Below are 23,689 nucleotides of genomic sequence, written 5' to 3'. Positions count from 1 at the left end.
CACCGGTTTCCATTTCCCATCCTTCACAGCATCTATAATGATGTGAGTTAATTTCTCCATTCCTGGTAAAATGGATGATAGTGGATTGCCTTGTCAAACCCCTCGAGAAGGAAAAAAGCTTTTAGATTAAGATCCATTCCACATAATTTGGAATGAAAGTGTTGAAATACAAGCCTCAATCAAAGCACATAACATATTAGGTAATCCGATTTCCTTGAGAACCTTGATAAAAAATTTTCAATTCATTCTGTTATATGCTTTCTCTAAATTGATCTTGATTGACATAACCCCATGTTTCCCTGTCATTTTACTCATAATATGAGCGAGCTCTTTAGCAACAATGATATTTTCCTATATCCACCTGCCTGGTACAAAACTAGTGTGATATGGAGAAACAACCCTTCTCATAATAGGTTTAAGTCCTGACACAATCATTTTGGAGATACATTGCAACATTGCATAATGAGATTGGCCTGAGTTGATTCACCCCTTCTGGCTTGCCTACTTTCGGAATTAAGACTGACAAAGTTTTATTTAATTCAGCTATTGTGTTCGGCTATTCCCATATTTTTGCTATTAGTCTTGACACACTTTTCCCAAGTAAATCCAAGTTCGAATGAAAGAAGATTGCAGGGTGCCCGTCCTCCCTCGGAGCTTTGTATCCTCCTCTATTGAATATTGCCTTGTGTTTTCAATTCTTTGCCCTCATGTGAATGCGACCAACGGGAAATATGAATGCTCTAGAGTCACTTCGCGTTTCCGTCATCCACAAACCAGAACTGGAATTTAGCTGAAAAACCCCGGGCATGCGTTCCAAATTTTTTTTAACTTAAAGAAAGGGGGCAAGTAATGTTTGGCATGGTCGAGAGAATTCTTGAAGAATTTTTACGGCACTACCTTCTTTTCTTCTGAGTGTGGTTAGAGATATCACCTTAAGGTTTTGTGATTATAATCTGAGAGGAATGAATTTTCAAAGACACGGTGTTAACTTTTGGTTGACAGGACGAGGAAGAGATAAAATTGACAACCAATCTTGAATGCTAAATATTTTTAAAGAACATCAATGGGATGCGTTTTAGGACATGTTTGGATGACGAATTCAGCTTCCCGACTATACGCTTGGCAACATCCAATTTTTGTTGGATGCTTTGATCTTATAATTTATAAATGTTCATTCCTTTTATTATGGGAATCAAATTTTTTTTTTAAAGATACTTAACTTTATATATATAATATAACTTTAACTAATCAAATCAAAATATGTAAATTTTAATATATTACTGATATTAATAACAAGTATTGTTATAAAATAAGCAATTTCTAAAAAGTATATATCTTAATTTATTAAAAAAATATTTTAAATATATAAGATTAAATGTGAGTGTGTGTATTTTTTTTTCCCCCTTTTTTCTTTTTGGAAACAAAACTGTTTCCTAACACTTTTCTTGCTCGGCTCAGCTGTAATGTTCTGTGCATTATGGAAGCCCAAGGCTCGATGTTGTCGACTGTTGGAGGCCAAGCGAGATACGATATATAATGCTCTCACACACTCGTTTTTTTTTATATTGGTACGACAAATATATATATATATATATATATATAAAAGACATTTCACATTTCTGTAACGGGAACAAAGCATCTAAGATATTTTAATTTAACATTTCATCAAATTCCATTGTCAGTTTAACATGGATCAACATAATTTTTAAACTGATATCCCATGAAATTCGAATTTTATATCGAAAAGGTAAGCAGAAATTGGTCTGACCTTAATAGATAAATGCTAGTATTAAGGATTCCAAATATTGATTTTTTTTTTACCAAATTCATATATCAGATTTTTTTTAGGCAAATTCATAAAATATGAAGTTTATAAGATAATCACACTATTGCCGTTGTGACCTTACCACTGATTTTTAAAATCTCATGCCATATGCACCACATAAAACAAATTACTGACAAGAAACTAATGAGATAATCATTATCATTATGTCGATATGTATTATAAAATTTATATAAAAAAGCAATATTTTTTGAGTCGCATGAGCTGGTAATTTTGACACGTTTATCTTATCAATAGAAAGGGAAGATGATTATACAACATAGATAGAACATCCATGTAGTACCCTATTGACAACGATTTATACATATCATATGCTTTCCTAATTTCGCTTTTTAGAGATATCGTAAATAAAGGCAGCAGTCAAGCAGAATGATTGGGTGCGATGAAAATGAAATCAATTAAGTGTGTGTTTAATTTTGAATTTGTAAGAAATTAATTTAATAAAGATTTATTTATAAAAGTAAATTGAGTGAAAATCAGTTATTATAATAAAATTTATGTTTGAATATATTTTTTTTAAAAGTCAATTTGATAAAATAAAAAATTATTTGAATTAATGAAAAGTTATACTTTTAAAATGTACTTCTGAATATGCAATGACTAAAAAAAATATTAATTTATGATAATTTATAATTTTTTGTTATACACGTATAATATATTAAAAATGTTTAAAAAATGTCAAAAAAATAAAATAATATGAAATTTAAGATGTTAAATAATAAGAATAAAAAATATATAATTTAATATTGAAAAAAATACTTAATTAATGATTCAATCTATAATATATAATTTAATCTCTAATGAAGTCTCAAACTCTATTTATTTCTCTATCAAAAATCATGCTTGAAATTATATTTGGAATTAATGATGAAAGTATATATTTGTCATTATCATTATTAATATTAATCATATTTTCTTTATTAGTGCATGAAGTTATATGGATCAAAGGGAATCATGGTTATCCATAAAATTAGGTACTTAATTATTTTTCTCATAATTGCTCCTAACTCATTTAACATTTAAAATGGACTTTTGAAATTCACCCAAAAATAAAATTTCAAAATTCGCATTTCAAACTCATTTTAACTCACTTTTAAAAAGTCATTTTACTCCTTAAAAAATTACTCAAATAACTTTTAATATTTAAAAATTTAAATATTAAATGAATGAAAACCAAACGTACCCTAAATCGAGTATAAATCTCAAGACTGAGAAGAACGAAAGAACAAAGTCCGTTGCCTAGTGCTTGCCTCGTCCGACGCCCAAAAAAAAAAAAAAAAATCCCATCGCATCACGCTAGACGGTTATATATATGTTGGATAAAAATCCATCATAAAGTGAATGTGCTTGGCTAATAAATGCTAGTTTTGCTGATAAGGAGCTGATATCTCGCATCCGTTTCAAAGGAATGTTGGTCTAAATTCCATATACTTGACGCGAGAAAGTTAAATTGATGAGTAGTGTATATAGATGTAACTCTATAAATATTCTTTAAGCCATAAAGCATGTTGTACTCTAGAAATTTTAGGATACTCAACTCACTTAAAATTTTGGTCAAAAAAAAACTCACTTAATTTTTTTTCTTTTTTTTTGGCAAACTTAATTTTTTCTCAAAAAATAAAAAATAAATGTGTTTTAATTTTTAAATGCTTGTATTCAGTTAGCTAGCTGTAGGAGAATAATTTAGTTTTTAATTTATAGGCAAACATTTTCAGACAGAATAAATTAAAAGGAAAAGGTGAGAGGGGCTTCAGAGACATGTCCAATTCCATTCATGTGTGGACACCTTATATTAATTTGAATTAATTGTGTGCGATTTCATGTTTCGTCATATATAAACATTCAGGAAGGAGGGGGCAAGAGACCAACAAAGAGGAATTAATGGTCGACCCAGCTCCTTAAAACCATATACTCCTTTTACTCTGTTTATAAAGCAAAAGGAGAAAAAAAAAATTTAATCTTATTTATAGGACATTTGATAATTTTTATGCCCATTTTTACATTTTTATTATTATTAAATACTTTAAATAAAAATATTAATTATGAGATTTAAAAATATTTATTAAGAATAAAGGTAAAAACTTGTTAAATTTTAGACAAAGTTGATGAGATTTAAAATTTTCTTTAGTTTTAATAAAACATGTTAAAATGATATATAAATAGTACTAAAAGGAGTATATACTCTTCATTATTTTTAGGAAAATGTTTCCTATGAGTGTGTTTTAAGAGAAATTCTAAATAAATTTGGTACAGTTTATCATTATGATTCACCTAATAAAATTACACCAGTTCAATAAATAAAAAATCTTACATGTCATTATTTTTAATAATTTTATTTTTATAATGAATGTATATTTAATTTCTTGCCTTTTCTATCTCAATCATCAATAATATCATAATTAATTTATATTTAATATTATCTAAATGTTTATCATGTGTCGAAAAATATTTGCATGATTTATTCTAATTAGGTCCCTTCAACTGTTTATCCTGCATCCAGAAATGTTTATCCTATGTATTATGACATGACCTAATCGATTATCTTTTTATAATGATTTTTAATCCGTGCTCTTATATTAAAAAAATGTTTATCCTGTCTTTGACACCATACAACAATTTTTGTTTTTTTGTCCAACTTTAACAATGAAGTAAACGTCTTTTTTTTTTTTTTGAACTATATAATGATGGTATCCGCTGTTTGTCAAGGCCAATCAGGTAGCTCTCTAATGTGTTATAAATCAGGCTTACCTTTATTTTAACGAAGAGATAAATCTATACTTTCAATTTAACTCATGAGTAGGATTTTACAAGCGAACAAAACGAGTATTGCTTTAAAAAAATAAAAATTAAATAAAATTAAACTGTCTTATATGTATATCTTCACTTTTTCTTTTTCTTTTTTCCCGCAAAGATCAGACATTTTATTAACCACTAAAAGAGAAATTACACTCAATGAGAAAAAATAAAGCAAACCTAACATATAACCTGAAGAAAGTAAACAAAGCAATAAACCTATAATACAACCTAAACCAAACAACAAAAACACAAAGCAAAAAAAAAAAAAAAAACAGACAAACCAGTCCGCCAATGTTGTAATGACATTTGTCATTAACCATTAATAAACCCAGTTAATTAAATCAATCTTTAAAATTAAAGATCAACATTGGTTAAGGTATGTTTTCATAAACATCTTTAAAAAAACACATTAAGAACATTGGGATCCAGTAATTATTTGAAAATAAAGTATAATGCTTGAATACACATAAAATCATATTAGAAAAGATTGCGAAAAACATAAATATAGATCGAGCATTTAAAACAGCTTCCAATAGGGGCAAAATAGACAATACAACAAATTGTGCGTGTTTGCCATGACTAAGGAGCTATCTGCTGTGTGACCTATGGCATTGAGGCCACTCACTATAGTTAGCATGTCCATTCACCATGGCCAGCCTAGCACAACATATCCACCTAGCCAAACTTCACATCCGCCACGATTGACACTTTATTATTTCATCCATCATGGCTAACGAGTGAATCCCAACAAGTCATAATAGCATAGAATTATGCAAAATTAAATTCTAACTTCATATGTACCTAGTTAATTACCCAGACCTCCAATTAAAGTAATTTAAGTATCCACACATAGATAGTTAAAAGATCTATCTACTAGCCTAGGTTCCAACTCAATTCGGTATAAATTGAGGATCTTCGAACACTTGGTATCAAGACAAAAATTATATTTACTATAAAGGCACCCCAAGTGTCTTCCCTCCACCAACCATTAACAATCACATACCACATGCATAAAACTCACTCATGCACAAATCATATCACATCACTATATCATGATTAGGCTAGAAGTAATTATCAACAATCATAAAACACATTTGCATGGTTGGCATTTCCCAAAAACATAAGGCCAAGCAATCAAAATGCCCACGTCTATGAGAGGGCTAACAAGCAAATGATGCACCATCCAAACATACAGATACTAAGTTAGCAAAATATGAAATCTATTATAACATAAAGGCAACTACACATATTACCACTCAAATCTCAAGTGCTTGGCCTTAGAGAGTTCCCCTTTGCCCTTCGTTTTGTCGTCTCCTAGAAAGATATGAATAAAAAAGTGAAATTTCTCAATTTCAATAACTAAACAATTCAATTAGAACATATAAAAGGGCATATTCATATTAATCAAACTTAAATATCACACAAGGTAAACTACACATATTCATAATCCATTATCATGCTATAATTCGCATGATAAAATGAAACCATCTTATACCACTCTTTATATTATCTGATTGAATTTATGAGCTACTAATTTATATAGGTCTAACTCGTGTGATTAGGTTAGCTCCACTCTTTAATTGTGGGGGGTTACCTAACTAAAGGTTCTCGCTCTCACTCTTAAAACATAGATTTCCCTTACTTTAATTTTAGGGTGTCATAATTGTCCAACGCATATTGTCCCCTTAGTGATTGGTGATGCTAAGTAGTATGCCCGACTCATGCCATTCCCAAAAGTTAATGATAAGTACCTGTGCAAGATAAATTTGCCAGCCACTATATGTAAACACAATTGAGGCCACACTACATAGATTTTTCTAACAACACCCTCTACTACTTTAAGGTGAACTCCTGCCTATCATAATCGCGCATGTTCATCAAATATGTGCCAACATATTCATGCTTCTCAACAACTCAAGTAATCATATACACATGACATACTCATCCATATAACTTAAGAACTTACATTCACATCACTATATCAATCTTCATGCCCAATCATAAAAGTTATAATCTCTAAGTATAAAATTAGTTAAAAATCACTTCTATTCATCAACTCTGTAATTATGAAATCATGTAACTCATACAACTATCAAACATAACTACATTGCCAAGAGTCTATTGTCATTACTCATATATCAATTAACAAGGCATACATACTAGCTCATAATTCCCAACATCACTATGCCATTTATAACAATATAAAATTAATCAAACAAGTACAATCATATGTAAAAATTAAATGCTCGGTTACCTAAACTCTTTGATTTATCACCCTAAGAGTGTAAATTTAGATTTCTAAAAGAGCTTTCCCATAACTTGACAAGCTCCAAGTAATAACTCTACAAATTGCGGTTAATAAATATCATTAATTACTAGTTGTTATTTATTGACCCTTAATCAAGATTAAGACCTAATACTTTCAACAAGCATGATTAAGCATATTAACCCTAAAACTCATTTATGTTAGCTTATTTAACTCCCATTAAGTTTAATGGACATTGATTAATAATTTTATTAGCTTAAACTAACTTACTTAATATTAGGATTAATCTTAAACCCTTAATTAATGAATACTAGTTTGGAGATTGGACACTCTATAATTGTGAAAAAATGTAAAAAAAGTGACTAGTTTATGTATAAGTGTCCAACTATTTGGTATGAAATATTTTGAAAATAAAACTAGTGCCATTAACTAGTCACTAAATAAGCCTTTTATGAACATCTAAATTACCTCAATTAGACATTAAATGAAAATTTAGAAAGCTCTAGAAGTGTAGCCCCCAGATTTGTCATATGACCGCTTATCGCTATCAAATTATATGCAATATGTTGAGACACATAGCACCACGGTGGATAGCTCATATTACTAGAAATTGATATTTGGCCCCTTTTTATGCAAATGTTTTCAAGTTCAATTGCCATTAGAAAGCACATCACTTGCCGTTATGAAAAGATGTGAAGATAAAGGATCTCATTGCCTCACTCCCCTTCTCATATCCACATTTGTGATCTTTTTCCAGTCACCATGAGATCCAAACTCACAAATCTCACACACTTCATCATCTAAACAATCCATTTACTACCAAAACCCAAGTTCCTCATTACTTCCTCTAAAAAACGTGGTTCAACCTATCATAGGCTTTATTCAAATCAATTTTTACTACCATCTCCACCTTTTTACCCTTGTTCCTATCCTTCAAGTGATGAAAAGCTTTACGTGCAGCAATTATATTATCTCGTATCAATCTACCTTTAATAAAAGCCCTTTGATTGCAAGTAGTAATTCTATTTAATACCCCTTGCAATCTATTAGCCGAGACTTCACTAATAATCTTGTAAGAAAAATTACAAAGATCAATTGGTTTAAATTGACCCACACTTTCAGCATCATCAACTTTAGGTATGAGTATATTAGTGTTGTTAATCTCTCTCAAACTAGCACCATTAGAGAAGAAATCAATCACCATACTTACCATTCTTTGCTTACTTCACACTAAGCCGATTGATAGAAAAGGCCAAAGCATCCATCAAGTCTAGGGGCTTTACTACCTCCAAGCTGGAACGTAGCTTGCCTAATCTCCTCTGTAGTAGTAGTCCTCTCAAGTTGCAGATTATCCTCATTGGTCACTTGACACAACACAAACTTAAGAGCTTCAAACATATTCAAGTTATCGTTTGAGGCAAACAACTGGTTGTAAAAATCAGCAAAAGTTGTATTAATCTGATCTTCCTCCTCCAACCAGTTACCCCTATGATCTTTCAAATTCATCCCCTTATTTCTCACTCTTCTTTGAATTGTATTTGAATGAAAGAAGGGTTTTGAAAAACAAAATTACAATTTGGTTTAATTTTAACTATTAAGTAATGACTATTTTTCTTTTGCCAATGAGTAAATTGAAACAAGCAATTATAATTTTCCCTGTGCAAATTTTTGATTCACTAAAATTCATCTAGTTTTGTAAATATTAATCGTAACTACTTTAGTTTAAACAATAATTACTTTTTTCTAACAGTGATTAAAATAGAACAAGCAATTATAACTTTTTTCATACAATTTTTTTATTAACTAGGAGAATTTTAGTAATTTCACTGAAAATCATTAATGTTAGAAAGATCTTTAAGGATTTGAAAGAGTCATTTACATGTTTTAGAATTTTCTTATCATTTTTCCAAAGAAAAATTATAATCATAATAATTGAAATGCCAACCAGCTCCTCCGTCCTTGACATCGGAGTCTTTGTTTTGGATTAAATGACAAAATTAAGTGGGTGCTACGATAATAATATAAGTGAGGGTCCCCTCCCATTGTCTTTTGGTTAAGCAATTACAGCTATACTCACGATACTTTTTTAAGCCAATCCATCTTTCCGAACCATTGAACGAGCCACTGAAGAATAAAGTTTAAGATTTTCAATCCCGTGCTTGAAAAAGAAAACTTGCAAATTATATGAGAATGACAATAGGGTCATCAAAAACGAATTGAAGAAAAGCACTCAAGTATGAGATAGACAAATTATAAGTATTTGAGCTGTCATTTTGATCATTATATAATAAAAACCATGTATACAAAAAGGAAAGCAAGCGCTTAAAACTTCTTATCTTTTTTCCTATAGGAGAGAATATACTTAGTATACAATTATTTCTTGGAAACAAAACTACCCTTGTTGTACTCGAAAATGCAACACGGACGCACGAGAGCGGAGGTTTCGACCTTCGAAAGGAAGATCAAAAAAATGAGAATCGCTACAAGATTTTGAGAAAAATCTCGAGAAACTGCTTAATAGTAGATAAGAATGGTCTATGAAATCAGAGAATAGGTTCGGGAGTCGGTTGAGTGTAGGGAAGGTGTTAGGCACCCCACAACACCCGTTCGTAAAAACGGTTACTAAAGTTTGTTGTGCTATATTAATATGGTTTTAAAATTATTTTAATTATCCCTTTTATATTCATGTGTTTGATATAAAAATAATAAGAATTAAGCAAGAAATATTTATTTATTTACGAGGAGAACTTGACTCAGAATCTGACTCTGAGACCTACGTACCCTGCGGTGGGGATCAAAGTCACATAGTTCAGGCTAAGAAAATTGTCAATGATTTTCTTTATTTAGAATTTTCATAAAAATAGGAATAACTTATCAATTGCAAACAAAACAATTTTTATAAACTGTGAGTTGGTATGATTTATTATGCAAAGATAATTTCCTTATTCCCATTTATATATTTTTTTAAAGCTATTTTTTTATTTTGAAAATTCACCTTATCAACATAGAAAAGTATTATTGTTATATATAAATATATTTTTAAAAAAATTTTAATATGTCTACGAAGATTTATTATCACTCGTGTACGCTTAAATAATTTAAATGACCTTAATGCTTTTTAAAATTTTGTATTGTGTTACCATATAAAATCTTAGATTATTTATAAAACATTTTTGTTTTAATATATGTTCTTTTATACATTTATTTGATATGCCAATCAAAGCTCTTATCACTCACAGAGTATGATAAAAACTCATAATCACCATAATAATAGAGTCTTATTAACTCACGATAAAAAGATTATCTTAGCAATTTATAGAGATTAAGGAATCTCATAAGGCCAAAAGATTTTGAGGTCATTATATAAATATATTAATTTAACTTATTTTATTTTAAAAAATGTTTATTATTTTATTTTATTTACAAAAAAGTTATATATAAATTAATAATCACATTATTTGTGAGAATATATTATGATAATGCAATTATTTTAAAGCTCTTTGAAAATTTCTTGAACTTTCACACAAAAACAAAGTTAGATATTTTATCGATTTAATTAAAAAAATGATGATAAATTAGTAAAACTAATTATCATGGAACATCCTTAGAATTCATATCATTATATATACAAGTTAGATCTATCTGCCTATAAAACCTTATTGATTTTCGTGATAGATGATCATTTTAAACGCTTATGCGGATTTCTTAAAAATAATCTCACATGGCCTGAATAAAAAAAAATAGGATTAATATTATAATCCAACCATACTCAGAACAATTACCATGAAATTATCAAATTCTCATGACCAATCAACAAATTCTCAAGACTAATAAGTGAGCATGATTTAAAATAAAATAATAAAAAGAAACAATATGATTTGAACCCGTAACCGTACTCTCATATACTCGTCTAACACATACAAATGCAGAGATAATTTCAAACATTCGTCCACCACCTATATATATTGAGCCAAGCCAAGATCATTCATCCAACACATACATGTATTTGAGCTAAACCGGATCACTCATTCAACACATACGTATATTGAGCTAACCTAGATTATTCATTCAACACATACGTATATTGAGCTAACCTAGATTATTCATTCAACACATACATATATTGAGCTAATCCAGATTCCCTACAAACTGACCGAAAAAAGGAAACATACAAAAAAATCCAATCTAATTATCAACTCCAGGTTCCCTGCCAACTGACCGAAAAAAGGAAGCATACAGAAAAAACCAATCTAATTCTCAACTCCAGATTTCCAATACCGAATCATAATCAGGAAGAACAAAAGGCAAATATTCAAACAGGTAATATAAGCTAATCGATCAAAGTCAGAGTAATTTGGTTCATGAATTTTGAACCTATTGGAGTAAACTGAGAATTTTAAATCTTTCTCATTTTCAGAGACTTAAATTGCTACCAAAATCAGTCGCGAATTCCCTTGGTTCTTCTTGGTTCCTTCCCCAGAAAAATATTCAGAGGCTCCGGACTCTTCTTGCCTGATTCCTCTCCAAAACAAGTTCGGCCAGCTCCTCCTCCCAGAACTCCTCTCAACACTTTTGGTTTGGATTCGGTCTCTCTCTTTCTTTTCAGAAATTCGGCCAGCCCAACCCCCAGAAATCCTCTCAACCCTTTTGGTTTGAACTCTCAGTCTCTCTTTTTTTTAGAACTTCAGCTCAGTTCCCGGCCTCATCCTCTCGGTTTCTCTCTTTTCTTGGTTTTTTTCCAGAAATCACTTCTCTGATTTTGGTTTTTTTCCCCTCTTTTTCTCTCTTCGGGTTCCAAGCTTTAAATAGAGAGCAAACGATTTCTTACCGTTACATGTTTCCATTTCAGACCGCCATCTCTATTCTGCTCTTTCTGATCGCGTCCATCTCCTTCTTTTGCCTTTTTCCCTTTTCTTCCGCTGCGTCGCCATGTGTGTGCATTGCCGTCTCCTCTCTGTTCTTCTAATTTCTCTATTTTTGGATCCCGTCACTGTTCATCTGCATTTTCTGCTCACGCCTCTAGTTTTCTTCGCCTCGAGTTCTCTTCCTCGGGTGTGTTCTCCTTCTTCCTTCCTCTATTCTGCATTTTCGCCCAGATTTCCGCCGCCACTCTGATCTTCTTTGTTTCTTTTTTTTTTTTTTTTGTTTATCTCTTCTGTCTCCCTCTCTCTGCGTGCATCCGTGTTTTCGGCTGCCTTATCTGTGATGACTGAACCTATGGGTTAAGTTTTTACCTATCGGTTTATGTCATCTTTTAACATATATTATTTTTTAAAAAAAAAAAACAAAGCTCCTTAGACTGCCTCATTTGATGCTAAAGGGGGAGGAGTGAAACGCTGCAATGGGCCGCATTTCATTCTCCCCATTTACCCAAAAATGCTTCTTTCTCCCTTTTTTTTTTATATTATATATATATATATATATATTTAATTTAATTAATTTCTTTTAGTGAACTAAAAAAAATAAAAAACCTAATCAAAAGATTAAATTCTAAAAAAAAAAATTTTTATGTTTCAAAAATATAATCTCAAGAAAGATTAAAATTTATTTTTGTATATTTTTTATGGTCGTTTATTATTAAAAAAATGTCTGAATAAAATACAATGTTCACACCTTTGATAAAAAATACTTATGAGCAATCCACAAAAAACTTCCTGTTAGTTAGTAAGCAATCTAAAGAATGGAAGGCCAAAGCCAATACAAAAAACAGGAGACTAAGTACTGGAAGTATTATGTTATGCTCCTTAGCTATGTCCGCATTTAAGAGGTTATTACACTGCCGAGGGAAGATCACGGATAAGAAATTCTTCACCCATATATGGTGAGCCTTATATATAAGCTGTCCAATGGATGCAACAGTTCGTCTCACTAAAATGTGCTTGTGAGTTGTAACTAACCAACCACCCTAAATTAAAGCAACGACGTCACTAACTTTCATTGATGGTATTTTTTAAAGTATGTTTGCTGACTTATTTGGAGATCAGATCAGTCAAAGCTTTAACAGAGTCACTACACAAATCAAAATGTTTTTTTACGTCGATCTCCTTGATTCCCTACATAACTTTGAGCCATTCGGAATATCCAACCTTCGTTGCTGTAACTATCCACATCTAGCTAAATCCACCCAGTTGTGGAGGACCACTTAGACTGTATATCCCTTTGGTAACACTCAAGTGTTTTTGTTTTTTTTTTTTTAAATAATTTCGAGCTTGAGATAGTCTACCAAATAAAACTTTTTGAGTGCCACGAAGGACAAAGTCCTTGTAAAAATTCTCCTCTCAGAAATAGATCTTGTTTACATATCGATCAACCTGAAGACATATACAACCTCTTTGAAAAACGAGAAAATAATTTTGGCAAAGAAGAAAGATTACTTCATGACGGGAACATACAAACAAAGAACGAAAACAAGATATACCGGGTACTGTAAACTGGCACCAAAGGTCCCTGGACGTTCATAATTTTAAAACAACAAAGAATCTAAACATTATGGCGGATTAATTAACACGGCGAGCTAGGACAACCATATATTTACCATTATATTGGATTATTTTTTGAAATTCGTATATATAAATACAGTGATGTTTTTACCAGTCTTGAGATGATCAAAGGAGCTCGATCCTGTCATAGAAATCATCATACAAATTAAGAATGCATCTACGGCACGTACTTCATAGTAATTTGTTGATCATTGTACTTGGCTCCGATAAGAGGAGGCATCATGACCTCAGCCTGATCTCTAATACAATTCCCGCAGGATAAGAGAATCTTCGGACCAGATAGCTGGGGGTTCAAGGCATTCAGCTCCGGCCACAGTCCACGGCAGCGAGCGATGAAAATCATGAACACCGTAATTCATATCAAGTAAGAGATCAGGGAGGTCGAAGAATGGGTCATCCTCACTGGTCGACCCTTCGGGTTGGGGTTGCGATTGACGATGATGATGGGTGAGAGCAGCGGCTTTGGCGGCTGCGGCTTGGATGTCCTTCGGGGAGCCGGTGGCCGGACGTGGAAGCTATGGGGCCAATTCAGGGAAATTGAGGAAAGCAGAGGAGCCTTTGATAGTAAGAGCCGCAACGTCATGAGCTCGAGCCGCCATCTCCGGCGTAGAGAAAGTGCCGAGCCAGATTCTGGATTTCTTCTTGGGCTCTCTGATCTCAGACACCCATCTTCCCCATTGACGAATGCGAACTCCACGGTAGCGTTGGCCTGCGTCGTAATCATAAGAGAATCGTCGCTCTCGCTTCGCCCTTTTCTGGTTGTCTCCGGAACCTTCTACAGTGTTCTTCTGTGCATTGGGTTCTGTGGAGGATGGGGCGGTTGAAGTGGATGGCATGGCTTGAATGTGCAGAAGGACAGCTTCTTCTTCCATGGGGAAGAAGGGACGGGGAAATGATGAATTTCTTATTATTGTATTGTATAGTTAGTTTCATACGGCAGCTTCTTATAATTCTCCCACAATTAAGATATGGGTCCATGGGAGACCCAGCAACAGTTGCTCTTTTTAATAGACACTTTTTGCCTGGAGTTTTTCTCCGCTTTTTATTGTTCATGGATAATATGATTTGATACAAAATTTATTTTACATACTATATAAAATATAAAATATATATAAAATTGACAGCGAGACAGTGTCAAGAGTAAGAGTTGTTCTCTTAGACTCTCTGCGGAGCTCACCTAATTAATAGCAAATGGTGATGTATAATGTATTTTTTAGTTTAAAGATATAATAAACTCACCATTTAGCAATTTCATAACTAAATTGGAGTACATGTGTTTATTGGTTTTTCTAAATTAAAAACAACCCATCAATAATAATGAGTGCATGTATAATTTTTTTTAAAAAAATATTTCATTTAATTTCATTTATAAGTCACATATATATTTATTAATAACGTGCTTTTTTTTGTTTTTTCTAATAATATATGTTTAATGGAGGTAATTGAAAAAATGTAATAAAGATTGAATGACATATTTTATAAATAGAATAAAAAATTATTATATCTATTTTATAAATAGGATAAAGGGCAGTATTTGTTATATCTGTACATGAATGGTAATATCTATACATCACTTTGTAAGTGCGTACTCGGTTTGTTTGGTTTTTTGTTGGGTAAAAATTAATTTATTAAAAATTTATTTAATAAAAATCAGTTGTTGTAATGAAATTTATATTTAAATATTTTTTTAAAAGTCAATTTGAATAAATAAGTGTTGTTTTTAGAGTGTAAGTTTCAAAAGTAAAAAATTTTAATTTGACTCAAAGCACATTCAACCATATTTAAAAATGACTTTTCAAAAGAATTTTTTGAAAAAAATTGAAAATCAAATAATATTTATTTTCAAAATCCATTGCAAATTTTTTTTTGAAGATCCTAACTGAAAACCAAACCAATCCTAAATGACTCATTTTAATCGCTTTCCATTCTCTAGAGAAAAAGGTTCAGTTGAAGGGGAACAAGGTGCCTTGAATTACAACGAATTAGGAAACTGTGTGCGATTGATAATTGATTGAAGACAGATTCATTAATGCAGCATCACTTGAATAATTCAGTGCAACTTAAGACATACGGGGACTTCAGTTAAATATCTTCATATAGACTTAATTTTTGATGGGTTTAAAAAAAATTAAAATTTTAATTCAGTTAGAAAAAATAGAAAAAATTTTGTTAATGAAAAGGTTAAAATATCCTTCACTTGTTATATAGAATCACTAGTTGTTAATTTTTGTACTTCACTTGTCAATTTATAAATATAAGTTATAAATTACATGAGTTGATATGTCAATAATTATATAAGATTTAATATCAATTTTTTAATTATAAGCAGCAACATCAATTATTCAATTGTAAATTTTACTTATTAATTTATTAACATTAGTTATAAATTATTGATAGATCTTGTAATTTACAAAAATTAATTATAAATTACTGACAGGTCTTGTAATTTATAATTGATGCTAATAAATTAATAAGTAAAATTAGTAAAATAACAACTAATATTACTAATTGTCTAGTAAATGGATGTGATTTACAAGTGATATTAGTAAATTAATAAGTGATATTAATAAGGGTATTTTAATCTTTTCACCGACAAAATTTTTTTGACTTTTCTCTCTTAAATTGAACTAAAATTTTTTTAAACTTACCTGAAATTAAATTTCTACAGAAGTACTTCACCACTCCCTCCCTCCATCCGATATTTATTACAAGTCATTCTTAACAATCTCTAATGAGAGGTGGTCAAGTCATTTTTTTATAAAAATAAAATAAATTTCTAATTTTATTCTTATTTAAATAATTTTTTTAAAAAATTGTATTACATTCTTTTTCATAATTAATGTATTTAAATAAGTGTAATATTAAAAAAATAATTAATATTCTATTAAATACTGTGTAGTAAGGACAATTTTTTTAAAAGGCAATTTATAATAAAGACTAAAGAAAATAGTATATCATATGGTAGTTATCATATTTATGTTTTCTAGGATGCGGTTGCGATGGTACAAAACTGGACACACACACACCCACACCGAGAGAGATACTATGGGATCCTTAATCATTAATTTGGATAGGAATAATCAGATACAATTAGAAAAAAAAAAACTCTTAAAAATAGTAAAAAAATTATTATCTTTGAATTTTTTTCTCCTAATTGTGCTTCATGCTCCTTTCTTTTTTCTTTTCTTGTTTTTTTTTTTTTTTCAATTCTCTCTCAATCCAACCTAAACTTAAAAGTGTGTTTGGTTGGAATGTTTTAGGGGAGGGAAGCAAAAAATAGGAACGAATAAGGTTCTCGTTTGGTTTAAAAACTCCTATCCCTCCCCCTCCAAATTGAGGTTCTTTTTAGGAGAGGAAGGAGAAAAAAATTGTACTTGACTAAATTGTCCTGGTTATTTTAAAAATCTTAACCTGTTTATAATATTAGAAATTATGTCTCTTTTCCCTTTTCTCTTGTAATAAAATAAGTCTTAGGAAGAATTACATTTGAAAAACCATTTAAGCAAATTATTCATAGACAATAAAATTAAAAAGATAATTTATTTTTGTATAAAATTTAAATATTTTTTTCATTAGAATCCAAGGAAAAACAACTCTTTAAAAATAAAACTAATGAAAATACAAAAAGAAATTATTCACTGAGAATATAAACCAAGACACTGCCATCAATCACCGACAATCAACAGTGTAGTGAAAGCATGTTTCCATTTCCAAATACACCAAATTGCAATATATTTCCACTAATTCTATTTATAAGTTTTAGTTATATGATAGAGAGAGAATTTTTTTTTTACTCTTATTTATAAATTATCTCATTAAATTTTTAACACAAATTTTTCCTTAATGTTAGAAAAAAATATTATTAAAATATATATATTTAATATGTGTAAATTTAAAAACTTATTAATTTTTAATATAAAATTAATGAGTTCCAATATTTTTTTAATTTCGATAAAATATATTAAAAGTGATTTATAAATAAAATAAAAAAAATACAAGCATACTCGTTAGCAAATTTATGTCTCTGTGTACTGCAATATAAGAAAAATATAATTTCCATCCATAATGAATTAACTGCCACTCTTGGATCAGAATAGCATAGGCCAACTTCTGATATGTTATAGTCTACAGAATACAGCCCAGTTCAAATTTCTTCATTAAAGTCTAGCATTGCGGAGTTGTTGCTTTAGCATTGGTCGAACATATTCCTGATAACCATCTGGCACAACTGAATCATTCAGAGGATCCTTCCAAGCCTCCTCGTACAGCGTCGGATACACATTTCCATCGTAACGACCCAGAGCCGAACCAAGGTAGTGATCGGTGTAGTTAAAAGCATCCACAAGTGCAACTGCATTGGGGCGAACCTTAAAGACATAATATAATCAAGTTTTAGAAGTCACATAATCAAATTCTAGGCGTTATAGAATGTGCCATCTGTGAAGAAGTAAAACAGGCTGAGATCATTGAGGACGAACCTGGGAATATAAGGACCTCAGCTGCTCGTTGCCAAGTGAACCCTGTTTGGCAGTGATGCAGCCAGTGGAGAGAAAATCGCCCAGATTCTTATGAACAAGAAACAAAGCATATATGCTACAGAGAATTTGTAATTGCTGTTTCACTCCCTTTCCAGGTATATCTTGCTGCAACTTCTCCAAAAATCTAAAATCAAGGGGTTGGTCGAATTACATGTTAGATATTCAAGGATACCTAGGATGCAACTCAAATCTCCTAAATTACCAATTCAATAATATGTAGACAGCGTACTAAACTCCTACAGACATTACAGAGTAACTAACTTGGAAACGACAATCAACTGGCAATGAGCAACTGCTGCCTCAACTAAATCAGCTGACAGTTGTTGAAAACCTGCATGTCCGGAGAACTCTCAGCATTAGTCATTATAATGTTTAATCGCGTTCTTTTGATCACAGAAATTACATATACATGCATGTATCTTCCCCAACAAAAAATTTTTTGTGCTCAGAGGCAATAATGAAGCATATACCTTCTTCTGGATTGGTAAACTTGCTAAGAGCTTGAGCGCAGGCAACAGCCATCCTAGCAGCTCTAGCTTCAAATGCTTCCAGCACTACATTAGGCTTTAACCAATCCTCAGCTGTCATCAAGCAGAAGTAAGAACAAAATTTCTCGCAGTAACTGATGCAATCTCAGTCGATCAAATTTTAATACAGAATTGTACCTTTTTGAACATCAGAACGGCATTGCATCAGATGTTCCACTCGACCCATATAAGCAGTGGTACCGACAGGCTTTTTCCCGGAGCCCAGCTGAGAGACAGTCTTCATGAGATGTCTCGCGACCTGCATGAGATTTTCTACAAGAACGTCAACATTGACTGGCCAACCTTCAGTGAAACTAATCCAATAACACCAAAATCAGACTGCACTGGTGTGAATGATGATCACAGGAATGAGAAGGGACATATGAGAAGTCATAGAATGAAGATAAAATAATTACATGTTCCAATGCTTTAGTGACTTTTGAACGTTGTAGAATACTATAGTTATGACGTATCCCACAAAAACCAAAAAGACACACCATGATAGTACAATATGAATTAACAAACCTGTAAAAGCAGCACTACATTGTCTCCTTCATAAGTGCAGGTAGGAACATATACAGCAAATAACTCAGGAAGGCCACTGCTGCAAAGGTAACCATGGCCACCACATAGTTTTCGGCATTCTTCAATCCCATCCTGCAAAGGGGAATTGGGTTTTACTTTATTTGAACAAGAGTGAATTCAACAAAGCTGCAAAGTTATACACTACCCAAGAAACACTACACGAGAAAAAAGTATAAAGATAATACCAGAAAGGAATGGACTATAAAATGAAGGAAAGATTAGTGATCCAATTAGTTATCACACAATAACAAGATAGATACAGATTAATGATATTAAATTATAAGTACTGCATCGCAGCAAACTTTAAATAACATAGTGAATAATAATGAGAAAAGCAGACAAATAAAAAATCGCATGAAATACCCCCTCCAAGAGCTCATGTGGTAGCAGCTCATTGAGGAGGCCCTAAACTAAAATGGTAAGAGAAGAAAAAAAACAGAAACTTATCTATCAGCATCACTTGTGAAAATTTCACTATAGGATTGGACAACATTGCACATGTACGCAGACACATATAAAGATTCTCCCATATTGTATATAAATATTCATATTCCATATGACATCTAAAGACGCAGAATAATTAAACTAAGCAACTAAAATCATTTGATAGAGCAGTGAACTATGATAAATGATGACATACAGCAGTAACTGATGTAGTCAAGGACTTCAATCCTGCAGTGCATGCATGAGCCTCAGGCAAGGTTGAAAAATCATTGGCCTGCAATCTTCGGGTCACATCCATATATAGCCATTTCAACCATTCACCAACGAATCTGAAAGCATAGGCAGAAGCTAGCAAGGGGAAGAGCCTAGCTTGCTGAGTTTTGTAATCAATCACCTATAAGGAAACAAGTAGTAAAGAATAAGACCCGCAAATAATAGAATGGACAAAGATACAAAAACAAAGGCATTACCAACCCAACCAGTGATCTTACAAAACCTGACCACCCAATGTTTATATATCATGCATTCGTCCATGTAAAAGATCTGTGGGAACTACATCAGCCTTGCCATTGTTACTACTACTACTACTACTACTACTACTACTACTACTACTACTACTACTACTACTACTACTACTAACTAATTGCAGAAAATTAGAATATAATACATTAGAGGAAAGCAAGATTTCCAGGAACCTAGGCAAATGAGATATAGAAATACACAGCCAACAATAAGGAGCAACTTCATAAGAGGGGAAAAAAAACAGTTCATTTTATAATTTGATCCCGTGAACCTAGGTTCGGCACCCTCATTGGTGCTTAAAAAAATTATGATGAAACTAATATAGAAGTATTAAACTATACTCCATATGACGTAAATGCCCAACAACCTAATGATATTAGAAAGTTCAAAATCTGACCTGTGTTTCAAGACCTCCATTATGTGAGCCAAACTGTCTTCGAACAGCACTATATCTTGTAGCAATGCAAACTGCTCGTGACAAAGCACATGATGCATCAGACACAATGGATTGTCTCACATATACCATTGTACCATAAACTAATTGCCGTGGAACATTAGATTGGACACATTTTCCTTCTCTTGTAACCTGTAAAACCCTGGTCAATTCAAAAAGTATCAAATTGTACTGAATAATATATATATATATATATATATCAATTAAAAATTAAACATTTTCAGGATTTTGTATACTCAGGTATTTAACAATCACCAGACAATCTTCTTATACTGGAAACATATTGTAAGACCAGGCAGCAGAGCGATGCTCTCAAAAAATATATATTTTTAAATGAGGAATTTACAATTATCTGTCTACCAATAGTGGATTCACAGACAAAAATAAGATATAAAAAGAACTAACCTCATCAACATTTGATTCCTTGGAATTCTTACATTATCAAATCTTAGAACCCCATTATCCATCGAGTTGTATGCACCATTTCCAAATTTCATTCCAATATCACCAATAGTTATGCCCGGAAGGGGCAAGTGATCGTCCAAGCTCCTCAGCTGGACTATGAAACCTTTATATTGCAAGCTCAGTTAATTATTAGCAATATAAATCTAACACCAGAAACTTATCATTCAAATATGTCGATTACCATGCACTCCTTGGTCTTGACCATCAGTGATTAGACGGGCATAGACAGCAGCATGAGTGGAAACTTTACCCAATCCACCAGGCCACCACTGCATAAAAATCAGGGGGGGAAGGAGTGATGACAAAATCCTATAACTATCCAAAATATAACATGTTAGACAAATAGCCTAAATAACCAGTGCACACAGTGAATGAATGAAATATTATATCTTTTCCTTATTGTACTTATGAGTGCATCCAGTAGCATTATAATAAGTTTATAGAATCTTAAATCATACACTTCCTAAATGACTGGTAAAAGTTCTCCTCAGTCACTATCATGTTTACTCACTTTGCTGGAAGTTAGTGTGGGGCTATTTATCACAAATTCATCTGTTTGAGGATCAAAGGTTGCAGTTGTTTCAAGCCCTTGAACATTGGATCCATGACCAAGTTCAGTTTGGGCATAGCAACCAATTATTTGCATCTTATAAGCCAAAGGCAACCATTGTTGCTGCTGCTCCTCCGTTCCTTGCCCCTTTATAGCTGGGATAAACATTCCCTGCGAGATAATATAAATAACCCAAAATTTAATAGAAGTAGTTGAAGTGACCTCAAATGTACATCATAAGTGAAAAAGAGGTCAATATATTATGTGAAATCCTTAAACTAGTACAAATACAACCTCACATTGTCCCTTTGACCTACGTATTTCTTTGAGGATAGATAGAGTATGGAAAAAAGGAATGCCAACAGGAAAATAAATTGAATTTTACCCAGTGAAGATCCGTAAATGCAGGTTCATCCACATAGAATCTAAGTCTTGAAGCTTCCTCTTCTGCAAGAATACAACTTACATGGTTATAAAGAATGATAAATAGAAATTGCAATGGGCAACAAATTGCCTTCCTTAGAAGAACATAACAAGTTTGGAAACCAAATGCAAACGACAAAAAGATCAACAGGCTCACCAGTGAGGCGAAGCTCAATTATCCTCTTCCATGCATGAGCCGCTTTCCTCAAAGTGTTCTTAAACAATTCTTTTCTGCCAAGCATGGGCCTATTATCCTTTCTGAATACCTAGAGACAGACAAGCAATCAAGGTTATAGGTGCAAGCAGAAGTCATAGTGATGTCCTATTCCTATACAAATACAAGGAAGAAAAACATGAAGCAAAATCAAACTACTTTTCATCCTGGTGCTGTACAGTAGTGTGTGATTCTTAAACTAGCTAGTGACTTTTCATAAGGCTTGTCGCCAACAATGATTTGGTTCTTATTGGGAGACACAACCTACAAAAAGAAAGGCTAAATAAAGCAGGTTCGTTGGGAGATACATTGAGTTTAATAGTTCAAAATCTTCAATTTAAACTTCGAGGAACCGGAAGAAGCGAAAGCGCTGAACATCGCAAGCAAATTTCAAATCGAGAATCAGAATTTCTTCTTTTAATAAAGCAAAAATATTTATTTATTTATTTTCAAAAAAATCACAATTTGTCCAAGTATGGACACGTTGGATGCACATTATATTGCGCCCAAATCACCAGCAACGATAAATCAATTCGTGAAAAGGAAAAATCGTCCACTAAATCGTAAAATAAAGAGAAAAAAGGATATGCAAATTATTCTGAGGAAGTTTTTCAAAAGAAAAGTAACAACTAACAGTGTAAGGAAAATTTACCGGATCGCTGGCAACAAGGCGAGACATTCGATCAGAAACTTCAAAAGCTTCACGAGAACCAGCCCAAACGATTTTCATCCCTTCGACATCGAATTGAGCTTTGTTCCTCTCGGAAGCCAAGAAATCAACACCTTCCATTCTCGGGAACGAAACTAACACAACCTCTAACACTGCCTTCTTACAATCGAAACCCAAAGCTTTTATAACTCAGCTTGGGTTGAAGACCGACACCAAGATAATCGGCCAAATTAAATGACAACGTAGAAATATAGAAGTTAATTATTAATTTATATAATTAATTATTAATTCATTGATTTTACTGTGAAAATAAATATCTCAACTGTACGGACAGGTCCGTTGCTGTGATATAATGGTTGAATTTTATATTTATTATGATATGATTGATCCATAGGTAGCGGTGCATAGAGGTTTGGTGGGAAAGCTCGAGTCTTGATCTCTGATGACAAGGCTGCAGCGGCGACTCTTCGCAGATCCGAGCTTTTCGTACGAACTTGTAATAATAGAGAAATTGGAATGGATTTTCAGTCGTTTCTCTTCTTATTTTCTTAAAGCTACAGCCTCCTACTTTAATTCGTCTATCGGCTTTGTTGTGATTACGCGGATTTCGCTGTCGCTTTTGATTACACGGGGGTTCAAATAATCGAACCAACCTTTCTGGTCGTAGAAGCTTAGTATTTGGCATGAAGTGGAGAAAAGCTACCTGCCTTTCTATTACCCTCCTTATTGTGCCCATAGTTTCGATCACGGCCACGATATACGACGAAAAGAAAACATTTTAATTACAAATAATGGATTCAAAATTTTAAATAAAATAACTGTCAATGTATAATTATTTTTTAATTAATAATATATGCAACTCTTTTTTTTTATTTTTTTAGACTTAATTGTT

General features: G+C 32.0%; 2 protein-coding genes across 2 annotated transcripts; both read right to left on the bottom strand.

Annotated features, from left to right (window-relative positions):
* Positions 1-13,510: 13,510 nt before the first annotated feature.
* Positions 13,511-14,277, bottom strand: LOC129322018 (dehydration-responsive element-binding protein 3-like). The gene has a single exon (XM_054968047.1). It carries the CDS (start codon positions 14,275-14,277, stop codon positions 13,921-13,923), a length of 357 nt encoding a protein of 118 aa, XP_054824022.1. The 3' UTR covers positions 13,511-13,920.
* A 3,135-nt stretch (positions 14,278-17,412) lies between these two features.
* LOC129321349 (peroxisomal acyl-coenzyme A oxidase 1-like) lies at positions 17,413-23,385 on the bottom strand. Its single transcript, XM_054967088.1, has 14 exons — positions 22,780-23,385; positions 22,071-22,179; positions 21,876-21,937; positions 21,452-21,661; positions 21,122-21,209; positions 20,881-21,043; positions 20,419-20,617; positions 19,696-19,893; positions 18,996-19,127; positions 18,609-18,729; positions 18,414-18,524; positions 18,205-18,274; positions 17,884-18,067; positions 17,413-17,772 (listed from the first exon to the last, which is right to left on the bottom strand). The coding sequence occupies exons 1-14, from the start codon at positions 22,915-22,917 to the stop codon at positions 17,563-17,565; spliced, it is 1,995 nt and encodes a 664-aa protein (XP_054823063.1). The 5' UTR covers positions 22,918-23,385; the 3' UTR covers positions 17,413-17,562.
* Positions 23,386-23,689: the final 304 nt, after the last annotated feature.

The sequence above is a fragment of the Prosopis cineraria genome, unplaced genomic scaffold, assembly GCF_029017545.1.
Source record: "Prosopis cineraria cultivar Desert tree isolate PC_DT_omini unplaced genomic scaffold, ASM2901754v1 PC10, whole genome shotgun sequence".
Taxonomy (NCBI): Eukaryota; Viridiplantae; Streptophyta; class Magnoliopsida; order Fabales; family Fabaceae; genus Prosopis; species Prosopis cineraria.
This window is presented reverse-complemented; position numbering and strand designations above follow the sequence as displayed.